The sequence below is a fragment of the Caretta caretta genome, chromosome 2 (assembly GCF_965140235.1).
Source record: "Caretta caretta isolate rCarCar2 chromosome 2, rCarCar1.hap1, whole genome shotgun sequence".
NCBI classification, from domain to species: domain Eukaryota; kingdom Metazoa; phylum Chordata; order Testudines; family Cheloniidae; genus Caretta; species Caretta caretta.
Window position 1 is genome coordinate 228,512,930 of NC_134207.1, and position 23,569 is coordinate 228,536,498.

Genomic DNA, 23,569 nt, shown 5'->3' on the forward strand with positions numbered 1-23,569 from the left:
AGAAAGAACCTGATCCCAACGCCGAGGCACCTCAGGTTTCCAGGCACAAAGGTGGATCCGGTCTTGAGGGAGCAAGTAACTGGTCTGACTCGTCCATCACCCAGAACGAGGCAGGGACCAGGACTGATGATGGAAGCACTACTGCTGGCACCAAATACACCAGTGCCAGAAGTGGTGTCAACCCCAAAGTCAGTGGCAGTACCGAAGCAGATGATGGTGCCCAAGTGGAGAGAGGTGAGAGCCGCCATGGTAACATGCACCGATGCCAAGGAGTTTTCTGGTGCCAAACTTATACCGAGTCTGGTACCGGTCCTTCTTCCACAGGCTGTGGAAGGGAACATTGGGGTGCAGTGCCAGCAGACCCAAGAGTTTAGAAGCCTGCCCAGCCAACTGGGTTATAAACAATGCAGACTTGGCAAAGTCCTGGGCCAAGGGAGAGGAAGTCTATAGCTGCCTGGTACACTGCTAATGTGGAAAGAGTTGGTGTCAGCGTCACCCTTGTCAGTACCAGACCCAATGGACCCCCAGAGCCAGAACCAGAGTAGATGGTGCAGGGTCTCTACCTCCCTACTGGATACTAGGCACATCCTGAGAACTGGCACTAGCCTCGTGCCGGTCCACGCTCTTCCTGGGGAAGTTGGAAGAGACCCCACAAGACCTGGAGTGGTCTCAGTTGGTCTTATGCAACCTTTTCCTCGGCACACTCAACAGGGAACAGCTTCTCCATCTCTTTGGAGAGGCACCTGCTCCAGAGTGCAAAGGGGCACCACCCCCAGAACCTGAGGGTGACCTCTGATCCAACAAGGGCCTTGTGCCGAAGCCGGCTACATAGTCTATTTGAGCAGGTGCTGCTTTAGGTGAAAGTCCCTAGCTACCTGAGTCAGTTTCATGAACAATCTACAGATCACACACCACTCCTTGACGTGGGCCCTCGCCAAGCACAGCAAGCACCGTGTGTGGGGATCGTTGCTAGGGGTCGCTCCCGCACAGGACATACAATGTATAAATCCCAGTGAGGGCTTGCACTTAACTAAGTGCAACTAACACTAACCTAACACTAATGACAGGTTTCAGAGTAACAGCCGTGTTAGTCTGTATTCGCAAAAAGAAAAGGAGTACTTGTGGCACCTTAGAGACTAACCAATTTATCTGAGCATGAGCTTTCGTGAGCTACATGCATCCGATGAAGTGAGCTGTAGCTCACGAAAGCTCATGCTCAAATAAATTGGTTAGTCTCTAAGGTGCCACAAGTACTCCTTTTCTTTTTTCTAACACTAATGGTACTACTAACTATATACAACTAGAAGACACTAAAATAGTGAGAAATTATGAAGTTAAGACCACACAGAGTTCTGACTCCTGCTACAGGTGGAAAGAAGGAACTGAGGAGGGTCAGGACAGTGCCACCGCCTCATACAACCAGGGGAGGGGCTGTGGCCACAAGGTGCAAATGCTGCCCCTCTATGGGTACTCCTTGGCAAAATTCACCATCTCCAGTGCCTGAGCCATACACACACCTACGTGTAATACACGGCTGCATCTACTCAAAGAAGAAACAGGAATTTGAGCTGCATAAGTGAGGCACAGAGAGAATTTTTAGTTCTGGAATCATGTTTATTACCTGCATCAGCCTAGACAGTTAAAAGATATACTTGTTTAAAAGAATCATACTTAAAATTACTTAGTATGCCTGGGTGTTAAGTTGTTGGTACGTGTACGCTATAATAAAAGAACAGTCCTAAAGGTCCACATAGAGGTTATAGCTATGAGTCAGTTGAAATGTGTGCAAGCAGACCTAAGTTTTCAAGGACTTCACAACTATGGCAAAAGCAAAACATTTGAGTGCCTTACAGTTTTAAACAAAATTAAGTCATTTTCTATATTGTTTATATTAATAAACACACTCAACTAAATCTAATGTTTCTGTTGGTTTGATCTTTTCCACTAAACTTTGATTTTCCCCTCAGCATCTTACTGATGACAGAAGAATGATGCTAGTTGATCCCTAAGCTGAACTGCAAAAGTGGCATTACCCCTGAATATAGCTCTGGTACGTGGGACTACAAACACTGTTCTTCTAACATGCACTTCCACTGGGCCCACTTATCCCAATTCACTCTGGGATAAGTGGGTGCAACTCACATACTTTTCAATGGGAGCTACTCTGACTTACACCATGGCGGAATTTTGCTCATTAAGATCGTTAAAAGGTCAATGTTTTATTTGGTTTAGTTAAATAATGAAATTACTACACTTCAAAAATGTCACTTTGGTAATGATGGGAAAGAATGGTGCTTTGTCAAGTCTAACTAATGTTCTCCCTGTGAAATCATGTTTATACCAGGATACTCAATTTGGTTTTTTGGCCAGGAGAGGGTTGCTTTTTTTCTTCTTAAACATGTGTGACTCCATATGAAAAGTTAGACAGCTGAGAACAATACTTTGTGGTGGTGTTCAGACCCATCTTTTTAAAACTACTTCTGATTTTGTTTATGATTTCAGCTGAGGGGAAAATAAAGCAGATCAGCAACATTAAAAGTGCTAAATAAACATTTTGTTTGAATAATCCCTCTCCCTACCATTTCTAAAGTATGCCTCTACTCAAATCCCAGTTTCGGTTCACAACCTTCAATTTTAAAATGTTCACAATGCTTGGTCCAAAAGAAATATTCTTCTCTCTTTGACAGGGTGTCCGCTCAACAGGAATGTTCAGAAGCAGAGATGCTCTGTAGAGTCAGCTGCTTAAATCGGCCTTTCATTACTATTACATTTCACAGAATATGAAACATTTTAAAAGACAGATCTGTTTGTCCTTCACTTCACTTTTCTTTAGGCATGTTTGCGGCAGAAAGATTCAGCAGTGGTCAGCGACTTTTATTGACTATGGAGTCAAATTAGAAACAGTGACTGTGCAGAGCTGAGGGCAAAAGCAATAAAAGACAAGCCCCAACCTTCAATATTTCTAACTCTCTTCAGTTACTGAACTGAAAGGACTATAGGAGTTTTACAGCTGGGGTTGGCGGTGGGGAGAATATTAGACTTTCCTTCACTAGTCCAGCACATAAATCACTTTCAGATTGTAGTAGCTGCATGTGGGCATAAGAAGGAAGAATATCCTATAAGGTAGACGTTCAAAGGGCATGCTACATACACTACATATTTGTACCTGAACAATTGGTCATTTACACACCATGTTTAACTGTCCAGTTTTTGTAGTCTCGTAGATCTTGATTCTGCACCCATTCAACTGAGACACCAATTAGGAGGAGTTGCAGGGTGTAAATCCCCCCCTCCCAAGGTTTTTGCACTTGCTTAAGGTTCCATAGGCTACAGAGACAAGCAGCCATGGCCCTGACCACTTTTAAACAGGGATCCTGCTGCCAGAGCACTGCTCCAGGTACATAGTCACAACAGCAGTGAAATCTGACCTGGTTGCCCCTCCATACTGTACCTGCATAGTTAAAGAAGTACAACTGTGTGGACACAGCTATACAGATATAAAGGGGAAGGGGAAATAGCAATTCTGGTATAAGACACCATTAACTACATCCACATAGTGGGTTGTACTGGCATATCAGTTAAAAAAAAATGGTATCCCTAACCAAAATATTTATACTGCTACAAAAACTGTGTAGACCAGGCCTTACTTAAAGTAAAAGCAGAGTCAAGAGACCTGGCTCTGCCTCAAGATAGACTAACTTTGCCACAGAAACAGACTATGTGTGTGACCTTGGGCAAGTTATTTAGGCCCACATTTTTACAAATGTCTGCAACAGTTATGCATGTATATCTGTAATTCCACCCACATATTCCTTTCTACTTGTGGACGCACATCTGCTGTTTTACATGAGTGTGAAAAAGTGCATTCACATTTTTATAAGGGTGAGTCTTAGCCTCTCTGAGCTTCTGTTCCATCCTCTCAGAAACAGATTTACTTTCCCTATATGGCTGTTGAGAAGATTAATTCATTAAAATCTGTGCAAAGCTTTCAGATTCTCAGATGGAAGAGGCTAAAGAAGTGCAAAGTATTATATATTATCCCCAGTGCGGCAGTTGCTGTTTTTCCTTTTATGTTTGAATGGATCTTAACATCTTTCCCAAAGCACATCATTGAGTGTTATTTTAAACTGTATTGCTGAATACCCAGTATCCCTTTAACAAAACCAGCTTTTTCAAACACCAACATCTCTATTAAAAGTTGCCACTACCCATAAATTTAAGTAAAAAAATTCTGAACTTCAGAAACAAGCCCATCTTTCAGGTGTTTAAGGTCATTTTGGCTGCCAAGCTCTTTACCTGCACAGCTCTTCCGAACAGTGGTTTTTGGCTCTGCATCTGTCAATAACAGTGTACAAAAGCATTTTTTCAGGGGACCACAAAGATTTTTTAAATGGTTTCTGCGATATAAGACCAAATTCAGATCTGATGTAAATGGGTTTGATTTCATGGAACTCAGGAGTTATAATATTTACACCAGGGCTATATTTGGCTCAGAGTTTCTATATTTTTAAAAAATCAATATTAAGATTCTGGACGTTTCCCCTCTCCTATTAGATCATAACTATATCAAGAGAGAAAATATTTTGAACCAGAAAGCCTTGATAACGTCCTTTGAAGTTCACTGTTAACACAACAGTAGCTAGGTGAACATTTTTGGGCTAATTTTTGGAAACACACTGCTTTCTTCAAGAATTATAGTTTAGTAATAAACCAAAAGTGCCATACTTACAGCATGCCAACATTCAGAATGTTAAACTAATGTGTTTCTTCTGTCCCTTTGCTCTACAAATCTCTTTTTAAGAATGCACTTCAGGACTCAGACTTTGTATGCCAAGTTCTGGACTAACACAGTTACACATTTCTTTAAAAACAAATTTGAAAAAATTCTTAGACAAAAACATGTTTATAAAGCTGCCATTCAACAATGCTATATCTTAGTGTTCTATTACAGTGTTTTTAAAAAAAACTCATACAAGCATTTCATATTGATGTTTACAATCTTTCTGAAGCTGTCTATTGAAAATTCTGTGCCCTTTCTATCACAGAATTCCTATGCAAAGAGCCATTGAGAATTGACTGAAAGACCCTACAGAGAAAGGGAAATGCGGTGTCAAGTAAACTGTATTTAAAAACACTGAGTTAATTTATTTAATCCTATTTTAAAGTACATTTACTAATGGAGCCGTTTTGGAAACAGTCTTTTCCTATGAAGTGGAACAGAGTGTAGCAGACAGCAAACTTAACAGATTTCAGAGATGAGGGAGAAAAAGGAGACTAGCACATGAGAATCACAAAACATACATGATCTTGCATCCTGAAAATGGGACCAGATGTGTAGGGCACAGACACTTGCATCCTAGAGAGTTCTGTATTATTTTCTATTGAATACTTATCCTGTGGTCTGCTGTCCACAGCATATTAAACACACACGCATGCACACACACAATCCACCATCACTATGTCACAGCACTATTTATGGTCAACAGTGTATGACCCAATTTTAAATGTCAAGCTACAGTTTGAAGAAGTGATTTAATTTCCATAGTATTCACACCAAAGACTGACACACGATAAACAATACCTCTCCCTATAAGAAAAGTAAAGCCTGAGACAGAATAAAATTAAATATTCAGTACCACTAATGCAGACTATTCCAACCTCAGCAAGACACTTGCCATGACCATATTTTAAAGCACCAAGTTAGCCTGTAAATACTCCATGGCATATCTGTGCAATAGGAACTAATCTGAAATCTCAAAGAAAATTTTAAAGTAACATCAAAAGCAAAAACATCACAATGGGAGCAGAGGAGGGAATTTGTACGGGGATGTTGAATTTTTCAGTTCTGGAGCAGAATGCTAAAATGCTGTTATGTTTTGCTGTAATCTACTGAATAATATTCCAGGATTGTCATTCTGAATCCTATACATTCTGTAGAGTCAGTGTGATGCAATGGAAAGAGCTACAAGCATGGCTATTAGCTCTGTTTGTTCAGAATATCACCAGGTTCAATTAGTGGGATTCATGATATGTTACTGTCCAATTTTTAAGTTCTCTGCCATTTTGACTTTACAAATTACATCCATGTGACAGTAAGACATGTATCTATGCCATGCCAGGAATCCTAGACCTTTGTGATATCAGAGGTAACTCAACCAACTATCACCCTTACTCTACAGCTAATTTGCATGCAAGAGTGTCATTGGTTGTATGAGTGACATTACCCAGATGGCCCAACTGCCACAATTCTTCAAAACCACCCACACAACAGTACAACCAGCACATATAAAAACCCCAAATGCATGTAGTGCCTCACGTGTCATTCACCACTCACATAAATCTCCCAGCACAACACAATCCGTACACAAATCAACACAACAACCCAGAACATTGCTCTGAAGCACAGAATGTCTGTTGAATCAGTGAGGCAAAGGAAACAGCTACAAGCATGGTTGACAGCTCCGTTTAGAATATCACCAGGTTTAATTATCACTGGAAATCACTGTTTGTTACTCTCCAATTTTTAAGTTCTGAGCCATTTTCAGATTGTTTTACATACATGACTTTACAAATTACATCTATGCAACAGCATGGGTTTTCAGTTACTAGTTTCTGACATGGCTTTTCAATATAATAACTGTTGGAATTTTTGATTGAGTACCTCAACTGACAAAAAGTGCCAACGTTACACAAAACTTCCAATTAATAGCAGATATTGTGCCAAAAAAAGATGATAAAACACAGCAGTAACTCAGAATTTCATACCTGACTTTGTATATTACAAGTCCTATGAAACTAACAACACCCATCATTTATTTGTCTGGAGTGATCTGGATTTACTGGAGTGATCTAGCCACTCATTTTGTTAAACTTTATAGTATCTGAAAGTATCCTATTTTTCATTTATTGCTCACCCATAAAAACTGGCTTCTGTGGAGAACTCATCATAATACTTAACAGATTGCAAAAAGAATTGTGTATAGCCCATGACCATATTACTTCTCATTTAAAGACTGCAGTTACCTTGCTTTGCAAGTATTGCTGCAAGTTATGTATCACCATGTAGGGATGCGTAATTGTACCCTTGCTCCTTCTTAAACACTGCTTCTTGCACTCACTATGCCTATGAAGAAGCCTAGTTCAATGGCTTGGAAGGCTGGACTTCTATTATAAGGCAGAAATAGATCAATCAAGGAAAAGTAATAAAAACAGAAGAAAAGAAGAGAAATTGGACTTCAAACAGTTAAGTTACCAAGCATAAATTCTAGACAACCATTAGCAGGCTATTGAACTGGCTTGGAATGTCAGTGTGACCCATTGGTGACAATAATGTAAAATCATACTGTATTTTCAGTGGTACTAATTTAATGTATTTAGAAATTAAGAAATGCTGGAATTTTCTTTCAAACAAACAAAATTAAAGCTCCAAGTTAGCACAGCACAATTTCTTCCTTTTTTAAATATTCCAAATTTATATTACTATAATTATTTTCGACACAGCTATTTTAGTATGCAAGGCATGAATATGCTGAGGAAGTTGCAGTACAAGAAAAACTGGAGTCGGTCTTTGTAAATCTTAAATTAAAGACTTTTTACATCACACTTAAGGTACAGAGCAGTTTGTTGCCAAGCAAGTCCTGGGGGACAGCAGACAATAAACAGCATACATTCTCAAACATAATCACCTATGGAAGTGAATAAGTCTCCCTAATGAATAAGAAATTAATGACTAAGAAGATATTTATATAGTTGTTTATAAGCTAACCTATTTCTATTTTAGGTCACCATGGCCACTCCTAGTTGCCACAGTATTTTCCCTTTGCTAACATATTTCTAACCCTAAAGATAAGAATATAAATTTGAATGTAATTAACTCTTAAAACATTGTTTCCCCCCAGTGCCTCAATCCAGCAGCGAGAACCACAAGTGGTCCTTTATGTCCACACTGAGACCCACTGAAATCAATGGGACTCTGAGCATGCGTAAGGGGGTCACACATTTGGATCCCTTTGCAAGATCAAGGCTGTATATAAGTAGACAGACTGTCCTGTTTCTCATCCAGAAACAGGAGACAAAGTTTAATCCACAGTAAGATGAGTTTTTAGAAAGTGATTAAGAATAATAAGGAGAAGGGACTACTACTAAAATATACTTGCTGTATTAATGACTTTAGACACTCATGCCCTACTCCAATTACAAGTAGATTTATACACGTTTCTTTTTGGACAGTAGGTGGTGTTGAGAGGAGGAATATTTTCATTTAATGAATGACAAGACTGAGGTGGATAATTCAAGAGTCCTTAAAATATCTTCCTATTTTCTCCATAGAGTCTATCCTGATCATTCAGGAGATCTGTATATTTGCCATTGTTTGAAAGCTATAAACAAAAAGACTTAAGGGAAAATAGAGGGGCATCTTTTAACTTCACAGAAATACAGTGAATTAGAAGAGCTTTGGAGAGGTCCTAAGTAGAAAAATCATGGTAAATAAAAACACAATAGATGCTATCCCATTCCTTCCTAAACAGGAAGGCAATAAAATGCCACCTTTTACCGCCCTGTTTCTCTCACAGGGCTCTTGTATATATGGGGAAATGTCTGTGGTATCAGGTTGATTTTTAATGGGGGGTCGCGTGTAAGTACGGATTTGCCAGTATGTGACCTCCTTCCCCCGAGAGTTATCCTAGGGACAATGCTTCTTCACAGACACGCTGCTGGCTACACCCTCTACTCAAGGCCTCCTCTTGCTGGAAACAAGGGCATCTCACCGCGCTGGGTGAGTCGGGGCTTACATACACACAAAAACTGCAGCTCACCTAACTCAGGAGACGCTGCCGCCAGCTGCAAACAGGGTGACTGATCTCCAAGCACAAGCCCTTCGTGCCTCCACTGAGGGCTGGGACAGGAACAGAGCCCACCTCCCGCCAAGGGGCTCAGCCGGCCGGACGCGATGCCCACAGAAGACCGGCCCGGCCCCAGAGGAAGCTGGGGGTAGGGGCGCTCCCACAGCCAGGCTCACACGCTGGCGCGGTAGCAAGCATCGCCGAGCAGGGCAGCAGAGGGGGGCTAGGCTCCGATTCCTGTCACCTCCCTGGAGGCCCCGCAGCGCGGAACCTGCCCGCTGACAGCTCCCCGCCCCACGCCGCCGCCCCCTGCAGGAAGGCCCCGCTTCAGGCTCCCAGGAGGCGCGGGGCGAACGGCTGCCTCCCGCCTCCCGCCTCCCAGCGCCCTGCACAACAGCTACGGCGATCCCGCGCTGCTCCAGCCCAGCCAGCCGCAGGGCCCCTCTCCGCACCTGGGCCACCGCTCAGCCTGGCCCCGCGCTGCCTTCCCCGCCCCGCCGGAGCGGCCCCGGGCCCCGCTGCAGCAAGGGGCCGGGCCGGAGGGAGCCCAGCGCTTTTCCTCGCCCCCGCGCCCGGGGCCGTGCTACAGCCGGGGCCGGACGCGCCGGCTCAGCCGCGAGCGCTGCCGCCTACCCCTTGGCGTGCTCGGCCTCCTCCTCATTGTCGCCGTCGATGCCGCAGGTGTCCTGGTCATCCAGCTCCAGGCTCTGCTGGCTGGCCGCAGACTCGCTGTCCTCCGCCATCACGGGGGAAGGAGGGCGGGGAGGAGGGACTGGAAGCCTATGAAAGGAACCGGGGCGCACAGGCAGAGGCGGCCCGGAGGAGCTCCCTCTAGCTGCTGTCCTCCCCCTGCTCGGGGAGCGGGAGCCCCCAGCCCGGCTGCCACCCCCGCTTCCCTGGCCGGCAGGTAACGGCCGCACGAGCCCTGCTGACTCATGGAGCCCACACCGCTGGTGCCACTTCCTAAATAGCTGATTCAGCCCCACAGCAGCCCTCAGAGGGGGGCCTGAGCTGGACGCAGGCCCCTGCCAGTTGGGGGCGGATGGCAGCCAAACCTCAGGCTGGAGCTGGAATTCAGACTGACCTGAGCTGGCCGCACCGAACACCTCCAAACTGCTGGGAGAGCTGGGAATCGGGATCTTGAGGTTGGCCACTTGGCCTGGCTCTACCTGCCCCCCTTGCATCGAAGGGGCTGCATACTGCACCTGGCTGCTCTGACTGTTTGAAATGTACCAGCCTGAGGGTCAGTGGTAGCTGGGCCTCAGTCCTGCAGCAAACTCAGGCAGGGGAGCAGTGTTCTGCCCCTATGGAGCTCATTGCATGTGTGACATTTTGGGGTTCACTCAGGCCAGTAAAGGGTTCAGTCAGCATCTTGTAACTTGTGCAGCTTGGGCCCAGCGCTCTGACCCTAACTGCCTGCCGGGAGCCCACAGCCTCACCCTGGCTTTGCCCAACCTGGTTACTCCTTGCAGGCTGACCTTAGTACCTTTCTAGCCCTGAATTTGCCTCCAAATCTTCCTACTGCAGGGACCAGTCCCTCTCCCTGGCACTCACAGAGAAAGTGTTACGTTAGGTGCCTCTACAGAGACAGTAAAGCACTCCAACCTATTAGCTTTCTAGAAACCCACATTCCCTTGTCTAGGACACCTTATCATCACCTTTATCTAGGCTAGACTGTTTGGTTGTAAATGTGTTTAGAAACATCATACAGAGGAAGTTCATAACTTCACATATAAAGTTAACATGTATTTGGCAATGATATTAATAACCAGCGTGTTATTAGCTTTCATATGATACTTAACACAGTGTTGGATGTAGTGAGTTGGTTGGGTCTGATCAGAGACAGTATGGCCTATGCCAGTGGGCATTAAGGACTTAGGGTCACAGAAGGATTGGAGTCTTGCTGCCTACAGCCATCCAAGAAGTGCCCCAATGCCTGAATGATAGATATACTGTCTGATATGGCTTAATGCTATCATAGTGGCTCATGAATTTTATAGTTCTGTTTTAATAAAATCAACCCAAATACCCCTATACTAAGCCCAAAGTCTTTAGTTAAGACTTTTCAGTCCTCAGGAGACTAAGGGTATGTCTACACTAGAGGCTATGATACTGTAGCACCTTACTGTAGATGCTTCCTACGTTGACAGAAGTGTTTTTTCCATTGATGTAAGTAATCTACCTCCCCAAGCTACAGCAGCTAAGTCAATAGACAGATTCTTCTGTCAGTCTAGCTGCATTCCACACCTGGGGTTAGATTGGTTTAGCTACAGCTCTTGGGTGTGAATTTTACACATTCCTGAGCAACATAACTAGATTGATTTAAATTTAAATGTAGACCAGGGCTAAACTGTTGTGTGTCACTGAAAAAGAACAGAGGAGACCAAGGTGCCCCTAAGAACATAAGAACAGCCATATTGGGTCAGACCAATGGTCCATCTAGCCCAATATCCTGTCTTTGACAATGGCAGTGCCAGATGCTCCAGAGGGAATAAACAGAACAGGGCAATTTTGAGTGTTCACCCCTTCTTGCAGTCAGAGGTTTAGGGACACCTGGAGCATGGGGTTGCATCCCTAACCATCTTGGCTAATAGCCATTGAAGGACCTATCTTCCATGAATTTATCAAATTCTTTTTCTAACCTACTTATACTTTTGGCCTTCACAACATTCCCTGGCAACGAATACCACAGATTGTGCATTGTGTGAAAACGTACTTCCTTTTGTTTGTTTTAAACCTGCTGCCTATTAATTTAGCGGGTGTTCCCTCGTTCTTGTGTTTGGTGAAGACATAAATAACACTTTCCTATTCACTTTCTTCATACTATTCATGATTTGAAACACCTCTATAATATCCCCCCTTAATCAGGGCCATCCCTACCCATATGCAAAGTACGCAGCTGCGTAGGGCATTACGAATGGGCCGCCAAATTTCCTGGTGCCCTACGCAGCTGCGTGCTGCTCCAGCCCCTGCTTCGCCTCTTCCCCATGGCCTCCGTCCCATCCCCACCTCTTCCCACCCTTGCTCCGCCCCAGCCTTGCCCCTACTCCCCTAAAGACTGCAGCAGGGGATGGGCCTGCACTCACCAACAGCGGTAAGTAGAGTGACCTGGCCCCAGCCCGTTCTGTGCCACCGGTGAGTGCTGGGCGGGTGGTTCCCCCCTGACCCAAAGCCTGGGAACCAGGGGAGCAGAGTGGAGCGGGCTGGGTCGGGGCACTCCACTTCCTGCCGCCTCGTGAGTGCGGGGTCGGACCTGCCCTGCACTCACCGGGTGGCAGGAAGTGGAGCGACCTGGCCCCAACCCGCTCTGCTCGCTCATGCTGGGGGGCAGTTTCCCCACTGCCCCCCAAGCCTGCTCCTGCCCTCTCGCAGAGGCCTGGGGCCCCCCACAACCCTGCCCCCCCATGGGAGGGCTGCGTAGGATACCAAAATGGCTAGGGACAGCCCTGCCCTTAATCTTTTCTTTTATTAGCTGAACAGTCCCAGTCTTTCATCTCTCCTCATATGGAAGCTGTTCCATACCCTTAATCATTTCTGTTGCCCTTTTCTGAACCTTTTCCAATTCTAATATATTTTTTTTGAGATGAGATGATCTGAACTGCATGTGGCATTCAAGGCCCTGCAATGGCAGGGAATTCATTAGGACAGCAGTTTTCAATTTGGGGTCCACAGACTCTGTCTAAGGGGTCAAAAGAACATAAGAATGGCCATACTGGGTCAGACCAATGGTCCATCTAGCCCAGTATCCTGTCTTCTGATAGTGGCCAATGCCAGGTCCTTCAGAGGGAATGAACAGAACAGGTAACAGAATGGGTGTCCCCAAAATATTGTTGTTACAATAGAACAGTGGTTTTTCAGCCCACAGGGCTCTGCAGATTATATCTAAGATTTCCAAAGGGGTCCACACCTCCATTCAAAAAATTTTAAGGGTCCATAAATGAAAAAAAGGTTGAAAACCACTGTAATAGGGAAATGGCAGGGAATTGATATGTCCAGATGATCCTAGCAGGCGAACCATGCCCCATGCTACAGAGGAAGGAAACTCCCCTGCCCCCAAGGTCCCTGCCAATCTGACTTGAGGAAAAGTTTCTTTATGACCCAAAATATGGTGATCAGTATGATCCTGAATATGTGAGCAAGACACACCAGTCAGGCATCTCTACCTCCTCAGAGCACTGGTCCACCCCATCCAGTGTCCCTGTCTTCAGCTACAGCCAACCTCTGAAGCTTAAGAGGAAGATGAAGGGAGGGGGAAAGACTATAACTGGCCAATTGTGCATCAAGGAAAATATTCCTTCCTGACCCTGTAGGTGACCAGAAAAGTCTGAGATTTGATTATAGTTATCATTACCTAATGCAGAACTACAAGTGTTATGAGCATGTTGAGGGAAATGCAGGAAATCCTCCCCATGACCCATGCAGGAACATAAGCTATTTGGGGATATTTACTTTTCAGCTTTTCAGTAGGAAAAGGAGTTCTTAGAAAAAATAGCATGAAAAAGGCTTTAAACACCATTGCCCTACCCTATATGGAATATGTTTGATGTTTATTATATTTTAGGGTCTTTGACCCACTTAAGCCCTTTGTCCCTCCTTTTTTCTTCCAAAGTCCAGCTGTGCCTTCACAAGAGCTTCACCACTTACTGCTCTCCAACTCGGCGTTGCTAATTTTTGCAATAGTTGATGTATTTCAGAAATCCCCAGCTCCTGAATTCATGTGATTAAATCAGAATCTCAGATTTTTTTTTTAAGTAAGTTTCTAGTCCTAGTGGTTGTAGAGAAAAGCTTGAAAATGAGAAGCTAGTGCATTCTAAAGTTCAGAAACCAGAAAGCACATAAAAAAACCCTCAACCTTTATTGATTTTTTAAAAACCTCTTGATTTTTAATCCACATCATAATTTTGGGGAGGCTGACTTGTGATATTTGAATACTCAGGTTTGGCAATGTTGCCAGTTGCCTTATAGAATCATAGAAATGGAGGACTGGAAGGGACCTCGATAGGTTATCTAGTCCAATCCCCTGCACTCAGGCAGGATTAAGTATTATCTAGACCACCCCTGACAGATGTGTATCTAACCTGTTCTTAAAAACCTCCGGTGACAAAGATTCTACAACTCCCCTCAGTAATTTGTTTCAGTGCTTAACTAGACTTATAGTTAGGAAGTTTTCCTAATGTCTAACCTAAATCTCCTTTGTTGCAACATTATTTGTCTTGTCCTCAGTGAATATGGAGAATAATTTATCACGCTCCTCTTTATAACAGATTGTCCTCTGATTGCTCCTCTCTGTTTCTCCCAGATAGAAAATGAGTGTGTGGGTGTGTGGTGGGGGTGCAATGGTTCTAATGGGGCTTCATCTCCAGTCTGCCCCTAAAAGGCCTCTGGCAGATCCTCTCTTCCTCCTGCAGAGGGAGCCATTTTCCATAGGTACTCTGGGCACGGGGCTTTTCTCAGCCTCCACCAGGAGTATCATTCTTGATGGTTATTGTCACAAGCATTATAATAGTATTTTGCAATTTTATAGCACCTTGCATCTCAGGTTCTCAAAACACTTTACAAACACTGCTGAAGTAAGCCTCAAAATACTTAGCTGAGGTAGTAATATTATTATGAAGAAGTGGTAAGGATAGAAGCAGCTTTCATTATAGCAGCCCTGTTTTAGGACCCCCTTACTGCCAATCTTGTCTTAGAAAATTGGTGTGCTGGAAAATTGCCAAACTTGCTCTAAAACTGAAGGTGAACGTTCCAGCAAAGTCTGAGGCAAACTTATCAAACCAAACCAATTTGGAGTTACATGTTCTTAATGAATTACTCTGATTCTAAATTTTGACTTTTGTCTAAGATTTCTGCATCTTCTGACTCCCATTCCCTCACTTTAATGATGAGAAAACAATTGATTTAAAAGACCTCTGAAGGGAGGAGCTCAGAAAAAGAACCTCTGCGACTTCTTTCACTGTCCTATGAATGTGTGCACCATGTCCTTGCTTTGTTGGTAAATCTTAATTTTACCATAATGTGTGACTGTAGTTCATTCCAGGTTGCTAGGAGGGCAATTAAAGAAGAAAGGGAGGCAGCAAAGAAGGTGTGGGAGCTTTTGCTTTTTTTGGCATTGACATTATCCATCTCCCTTGAGGAAAATGAAAAAATTTATGTTCTAAAAACATTTTTTAATGGAAAAATGACGTGTGGCTTTAGTACACTTATGATCAAATAGAGTATTACGAACAGTAAACTCTGGTAAAATCACCTGTGAGGGACTACATCCTATGCTTGCAGGAAGCTGCACTTAATAGTCTAGGTCTTCTCCATCTCTTCATCTTGTAACTCCTCCAGAACAACTGGAAAAAGTCATAATAAATCACCAGTACTAGAAAGTATTCATCCAAGGCTTCTAAAGAGGAAGTGGGAAATAGCAGCGATATTGACAAGGAATATATCTTTAGAAAAAGCAACTATTCCTGAATATGGGGAAGTTGTTCATGTGGTGCTTATCTTCTAAAAAGGAATTGAGAGCGATCCAGAGAATTATCGACAGAGGGTTTAATACTTCCAGCAAAACCGATGAAGTGTGTAATTAACACTTGGACAAGTATAACCTGACAGAGTCAAAGCATCACTGCTGCTGTAAGGGGAAAATATGCCTCACTAACCTGCTAGCATTCTTTGGAAAAGTCAGACTATACAGAGGTGATCCTCTTAACGTTATTTATTTGTATTTTTTTAAAAGATCCTGTATGAGAGAGAAGGGAAAATAAGTACAGGATAAAAGGACAAAACCCTGTTGTGAATTAAAAACTAGTTAAACAACAGGAGGCAGGTTCTAGTGAACAGCTTCACCTCAGAGTGGAAAGAAGTTCACCCCATGGTTAGTAATAGACCTGTTTTATTCATTATGTTTACTAATGCTGAGTGGGAGGAAGTGAAAAACTGTAGGTGAGTCATTTGGTAAAAATACCCCTGGTTCTAACCATCTTCTGTTAGGTCTGATTTTTCTACGCTTCCACATGATTTTCTCCACTTCACATAGAAAATGGGAGTGCAGGTAAATACTACAGCCATGTAGATCCTTAGCTAGGACACTGTGGATTTTGCCAACAGGCGGCCCAGATACTGACCCCACATGTGACTCCAGCAGCATACAGGGTCCATAAAGAAGCTGGGATGAATCCCTGTGCTGTCATCCCTTGCAGTACTGAGCTTAGGGCCATGTTGGAGAGGGGGACCGGAGGGAGTGCAGCTGCAGTGCTTTGTGCTCCTGCTATTCTAGGCAGCAGAGCAGCTGCATGGAGGCTGTCCTGGGGTGCTCTGACTTGTCTCCTGAGAGGCACAGCATAAACTCAGGTCCAGCTGTAAGGCTGAACTAAGGAAATTCTGTAGCTACGAACGGACTGTTGTGTTTGATGAATCCATGACATTTGAATATACCATAGGCAGGTCTTTTCTAATAATTTACAATTGGGGAGGAATCAGACACTCCAGCTGGGTTTAATCATGGTTTTGCAGAGCAGGAGGCTATAAGAAACAGCATGATGGCAGATGAAATTTACCTTAGAGAAACATGAAGTTGGGCAGACTAGTCAATGGTACGTTTCTCATCCACAGTGATGGTTTCTGATGATGCAGGATCCTATCTTGTGTAAACTGGCTCCATTTACTTCAGTGGTGCTGCATCAGTTTAAATTAGTTGCAGCTTGGCCTTCATGCTTTGTAGCTGGCACAATTACAGATGCTTCCCACCCGGAGTGCAGCAGTATGATTAAAAAAAGTACACAAAAGGGAACCTGCACTCCAGGATAGTGATGGTGATTATGAAATGCTTAGGGAGATTAGAGAGGCTATAAAAATAGAAATTAATAATAAAGGATTTCAACTATCCCCATATTGACTGGGTACATGTCACCTCAGGATGGGATGCAGAGATAACATTTCTAGACACCATTAATGACTGCTTCTTGGAGCAGCTAGTCCTGGAACCCACAAGGGGAGAGGCAATTCTTGATTTAGTGCTAAGTACCACACTAGATGTAGTCCAAGAGGTGAATGTAGCTGAACTGCTCGGTAATAGCAACTATAATATAATTAAATTTAACATAATGGAGGGGGGGAAAAGAGGGGAAATACCAAAGAAGCTCACCCCAGGAATAGCATTTAACTTCAAAAAAAGGAACTACACAAAAATGAGGAAGCTAGTTAAATAGAAATTTAAAGGTACAGTCACAAGAATGAAATACTTGCAAGCTGCATGGATACTTTTAGAAACACCATAATAGAGGCTCAAATTAAATGTATACCCAAATAAATAAAAATAAAAGAGGACCAAAAAAATTCTACTGTGGCTAAACAATAGAGTAGTGAGGCGATTAGAGGCAAAAAGGCATCCTTTAAAAATTGGAAGTCAAATCCTGAGGAAAATAGAAAGAAACAAACTCTGTAAGCCAAGTGAAGTGCTAAAGGAGTACTCAAGGAAGACAAGGCCGGTGCAGAGAGACTAAATTATTTTTTTCTGATTGTATTCACTGGATGTGAGGGAGAGTCTCACACCTGAGTCATTCTTTTTAGGTGACAAATTTGAGGAACTGTCTCAGATTGATATGTCTCAGACTTTAAGGTCAGAAGGAACCATTGTGATCATCTAGTCTGACTCGTGCATTGCAGGCCACAGAACCTCACCCTGTAATAGACCCCTAACCATTACTGAATTCCTCAAATCATGGGTTAAAGACTTCACATTACAGAGAATCTATCATTTACACTACTTTATACATGCAAATGACCCCTTACCCATGTTGCAGGGGAAGGGGAAAAAAAATCGCACAGGGTCTTTGCCAATCTGACCCAGGGGAAAATTCCTTCCCAGACCCAAATATGGTGATCAGTTAGACTCTGGGCATGTGGGCAAGACCCACCAGGCAGATACCTGGGAAAGAATTCACTGTAGTAACTCAGAGTTTCTCCATTTAGTGTCCCGTCTCTGGCCATTGGGGATTTTTGCTACTGGCAGTTAACTATGAGCCACATGCCACTGTAGGCAGTCCCATCATACCATCTGTTAGAATATAGATATTCAGGCCTGTTGGTAAAGGCCTGTACTCGAAGAATTTAGGTGTATTATTATCACTTGGCTAGTTAGAGGTATAAAAGAAAGAATCAAAATCACTGTCTGCCAGTGTAAGGTCTTTCTCTTACTGTGACAGTCTGAGGCCCTGTTCTTAGATTAAGGCCTTTGGTTAAGCAACAGAGGCAGCCATAAGCTGGGAAGTGACAGGTCACATCCTCACATTCCAAACTAGTCACATTGAAATAAGGTGCTATTGGGCTGTTAGGAATACAATCCTGTCCTGATAGTGCCTATCACCTCCAGAGAAAGGGAAGTGCCTAGAAAATGTAAAAGGAAACTTAGTTTGATAGCATCCTGTCTGGCAAGAACTCACTTATCAATAGCTGGGATGTGAAATCCTCACTTCTGTATTGTTTTGTCATTATAGTTCCCACTTTGCTATTGTTTGTCTGTATAATCTCTGTCTGGTTCTGTGATTGTTTCTGTCTGCTGTATAATTAATTTTGCTGGGTGTAAACTAATTAAGGTGGTGGGATATAATTGGTTACATAATCATGTTACAATATGTTAGGATTGGTTAGTTAAATTTCAGTAAAATGATTGGTTAAGGTATAGCTAAGCAGAACTCAAGTTTTACTATATAGTCTACAGTCAATCAGGAAGTGAGTGGGGGTGTGTGTGTGGGGAAAATGGGAACAAGGAATGGGGGTGGGGAAATTGGAATCATGTTTTGCTAAAGGGGGAAATGGGAACAGGGAATGGGGGTAAGGAAATTGGAATCATGTTTGGCTAAGGGCAGGAATGGGAACAGGGACACAGGTGTAAGGCTCTGTGGTGTCAGAGCTGAGAAGGGGGACACTAAAGAAGGAAACTGGAATCATGCTTGCTGGAAGTTCACCCCAATAAACATCGAATTGTTTGCACCTTTGGACTTCTGGTATTGTTGCTCTCTGTTCATGCGAGAAGGACCAGGGAAGTAAGTGGGTGAAGGAATAAGCCCCCTAACACCATCCCCTCCATAAATTTATCAAGCTCAGTCTTGGAAGGCTGTTCCAGAATTTCGCTCCTCTGATGGTTAGAAACCTTTGCTTATTTTCAAGCCTAGACTTGTTGATGGACAGTTCATATCCATTTGTTCTTGTGTCCACACTGGTGCTTAACTGAAATAACTCCTTTCCCTCCCTGAAATTTATCCCTCTGATGTATTTATAGAGAGCAATCATCTCTCTCCTCATCCTTCTTTTGGTTAGGCTAAACAAGCCAAGCTCTTTGAGTCTCCTCTTATAAGATAGGTTTTCCATTCCTCAGATCATCCTAGTAATCCTTTTCTGCACCTGTTCCAGTTTGAATTAATCTTTCTTAAACATGCGAGACCAGAATTGCACACAGTATTCCAGATGAGGTCTTAACAGTGCCTTATATAATGGTACTAACACTTCGCTGTCTCTACTGGAAATACTTCGCCTGATGCATCCTAGGACAGCATTAGCCTTTTTCTCGGCAAAATCACACTGATGCCTCAGTCGTTCTGTGATCAACCAATATGCTCAGGTCTTTATTCTCCTCTCTCTCTTCCAACTGATATGTCCCCATTTTATAGCAAAAATTCTTGTTGTTAGTCCCTAAACGCATGACCTTGCACTTTGCACTATTAAATTTCATCTTATTTCTATTACTCCAGTTTACAAGATTATCCAGATTTTCTTGTACGATATTCAGTTTTCCTCTGTATTGGCAATACCTCCCAACTTTGTGTCATCTGCAAATTTTATTAGCACTCTCTTTTTGTGCCAAAGTCAGTACTAAAAATGTTAAATAAGACTGGTCCCAAGACTGATCCCTGAGAAACTCCATTAGTAATCTCCCTCCAGCCTGACAGTTCTCCATTTCAGTATGACCCTCTGTAGTCTCCTCTTTAACAAGTTCCTTATCCATGTTTTAATTCTCATGTTAATCCACATCTTCTCCAATTTAATTAATAATTTCCCATGTGAAACTGTATCCAGGTAGATTAGATCTACTGTATTTTCTTTGTCTAAAAATCAGTTAATCTTCTCAAAGAAGGAGATCAGGTTGGTCTGGCATGCTCTACCTTTTGTAAAATTATGTTGTATTTTATCCCAGTTACCATTCATCTATATGATCTTAACTACTTTCTCTTTCAAAATTTGTTCCAAGACCTTGCATACACTCCAGGTCAAACTCAGTCCTGTAGTTTCCTGGATCACTTTTCCTCTCCTTTCTTAAAAATAGGAATCATATTAGCAATTCTCCAGTCATAGAGTACGACCTCCTGGGTTTACAGATTCATTAAAAGCCTTGCTATTGGACTTGCAATTTCATGTGCCCGTTCCTTTAATATTCTTGGATGGAGATTATCCATGGTCCCCAATTTAGTCCTATTAAGATGTTTGTATTTGACTTCCACCTTGGATGTGGCAATTTCTACCTCCATATCTTCATTGCCATTAGTCACTCTGTCACTACTCCTAAGCTCTTCATTAGGCTTATTAAAAACTGGGCAAAGTATTTGTTTAGGTGTTGGGTCATGCTTAGATAATCTTTAATCTCCACTTTGCTCCATCCTCAGTGCTTAGCAGTCCCCCTTCTTTCCTTTGTTTTCTTATTGTCACTATAGGAGGTTTTGGAACAAATAGATACATTAAATAGTAATAAGTCAGCAGGACCAGATGGTATTCACCCAAGAGTTCTGAAGGAACTCAAATATGAAATTGCAGAAAAACTAACTATGGTATGTAACCTATCACTTAAATCAGCCTCTATACTATATGACTGGAGGACAGCTAATGTAATGCCAATTTTAAAAAAAGACTCCCAAAGCAATTCTGACAATTATAAGCTAGTGAGAGTAACTTCGGTACTAGGGAAATTGATTGAAACTATAGTAAAGAACAGAATTATCTGACACATAAATGAACTTGATTTGTGGGGGGAAGAGTCAACATGGCTTTTGTAAAGGGAAATCATGCCTCATCACTCTATTAGAATTCTCTGAGGTGTCAAAAGTGGACAAGGATGATCCAGTGAATATGGTGTTCTTGGACTTTCATAAAGCATTTGGCAAGGTCCTTCACCAAAGGCTCATAAGGAAAGTAAATAGTCATGGGATAATAGGGAAGGTCTTCTCATGGATCAGTATCTACTTAAAAGACAGGAAACAAAGTGTAGAAATAAATGGTCAATTTTTACAGTGGAAAGAGGTAAATAGTGGGGTCCCCAAGGGATCTGTACTGGGACAAGTGCTATTCAACATAGTCATAAATGATCTGGGAAAAGGGGTAAATAGGGAGGTGGCAAAGTTCACAGATAACTATCATTAGTAATTTTATATTAAGTCCAAAGCAGACTGTGAAGTATTACAAAAGGATCTCACCAAACTGGGTGACTGGGCATCAAAGAAGGAGATGAAATTCAGGGTTGATAAATGCAAAGTAATGCACTTGGAAAATAATCCCAACTATACATATAAAATAATGGGGTCTAAATTAGCTGTTATCACTCAAGAAGGAGATCTAGGAGTCATTGTGGATAGTTCTGTGAAAACATCTGCTCAATGTGCAGCATTAGTCAAAAAAGCTAACAATGTTAGGAACCATTAGGAAAGAGATAGATAAGACAATAAGTATCATAATGCCAGTATAGAAAGCCATGGCACGCCCACACCGTGAATAGCGCATGCAGTTCTGGTTGCCCCATGTCAAAAAGGATATATGAGAATTGGAAAAGTTACAGAGAAGGTGTAGCGAGGCAGCGTAGCCTCCCTCAGATGCAAACACAGAGGGAACACAGCAAGTCACCGGGTGGGTGGAGCCAGGAGGGACATGCCCCGCATGCCAGAAGCAGAGGGGCAGGGCAGGAAGGGGAAATATAAAAGGCCAGCCCAGCCGCTCAGTTGGGAGGAAGCTGCTGGAGACAGATGCTTCTTCCCTGCTGCTTGAGTGGAGTCCCAAGGAGAACTGCTGTTGCCCCAGGGACCAGCGTGAGCTTCCAGGGAGCCCTGATGCTCTTGATGTGAAGGAACTGCTACCCTTGGCAGTGTACCCCAGGGATATGGAGGAGTAGTTAAGGAAGCAATCCAGGGGAACCAGGCAATAATCTGGTGGAGAGAGAGCCTGAAATCAGGTCAGTGTGTTGTGGGTGGATCCCTGCTGACCCCTGAGTAGTGGCAGACTACTAAACCATTGTTAGGGCCCTGGGTTGGAATGTGGTGGAGTTGGGTGGGCCTATGTCTCCCCCCCGCCATCCCACTCCTGGGGTGGCAGTGCTCCCCCTCCATAGGCCAGAAGGCCTGTGCTCCTCAGCACACCCCAAACCTGAGTCCCATAGACTGTTTACCCCATAGATAGTTAAGCCACTTCACTGTTAAAAATACCTTATTTACTATTTAAATTTGTCTGACTTCAGCTTCCAGCTATATGTTCTTGTTATGCCTCTCCAATTGTTCAACATCCTTTTTAAAATGTGAAAACCATCCCTGCAGGCAGCATTCCAGTATCTGTGTCACCAATGCTGCATACAAAGGTAAAATCACCTTCCTACTCTCTACTCCCCTGTTTATACAGCCAAGGATCATATTAGCCCTTTTCGTACAGCATTTAGCTGGGAGCTTATGTTGAGTTGTTTGTGCACCAGGATCCCTAAATCCTTATCAGAGTCACTCCTTTCCAGGATAGTCACACATTCTGTTGATCTGCATTCCTTATTCTTGGATGTATAACTTTGCATCTGGTTGTATTTAAAAACATTTTGTTTGACTGGATACATCTTACCAAATGATCAAGACAACTCTTTGTGGTGGCCCTGTGCTCATCGTCATTTACCACTGCACCAATCGTTTGGGTCATTCACAAATTTTATCAGCAGTGATTTTAGATTTACTTCATAGAATCTTAGGACTGGAAGGGACCTCAAAGTCATCTAGTTCAGTCCCCGGCACTCATGGCAGAAATAAGTATTATCTAGACCAGCAGTTCCCAAACTTTAAGAACTGTGAACCCCTTTCACTCAAATGTCAAGTCTTGCAAACCCCTTCCTAAAAATGAGTATTTCCAGGGATTTTCTCCTTTACCTGAGTATAAATTATAAAAGCAGTGATCTTGGAAATATAAAATTTGTTTTTATGACAGGTTTATTACACGCTATATTTTTATCATTACAGTATTTTTATTACATTATGAAAACAGCAACACTCTTCCAAGATCTCATTTTCGTATCTTGTATCACTTTGAATAAGCCTGTTATAAGACAAGGCTCCTGTGTTTCATCCAGGAGTATCAGATGTGAAACAGCATGAAGGTATTTAAGAAGCCAACTCAAAGAGTTCCTCCTACAAGCATTCAGGTCTTGAGCAGTCCCGGCAAACAAACAAAGATTAAACTTGTTCTTCATAATAATTTTAAAAACAGCAAAAAATATCCACCTCCCTTTCCATTTCTTATAAGGAGTCGAAGTTTAAATCTCCTTAGTGTGATAGATATGCTTGCTTTGATCTGCTTAGCTCTTGGAAGCCCAGGGCTCCGAGCTGCTGGCCCCATGCTGCCCAGGGTTCCTAGGGACAACTCTGTCTGCCCTTCGGGAATTTTTTCCTGAGAAACCCCTGTAACATTTTGCAAACCCCCGTTTGGGAACCACTGATCTAGACCATCCT

General features: G+C 42.9%; 1 protein-coding gene across 1 annotated transcript in view; it reads right to left on the minus strand.

Moving 5' to 3' along the window:
• The window catches only part of NMT2 (N-myristoyltransferase 2), a 55,167-nt gene extending 45,468 nt beyond the window's left edge, over positions 1–9,699 (minus strand). Inside the window, exon 1 of the mRNA XM_048838043.2 lies at positions 9,477–9,699. Coding sequence (XP_048694000.1) covers positions 9,477–9,586 — 110 coding nt within the window. The 5' untranslated portion in view covers positions 9,587–9,699. The remainder of the gene's footprint in view (positions 1–9,476) is intronic.
• Positions 9,700–23,569: the final 13,870 nt, after the last annotated feature.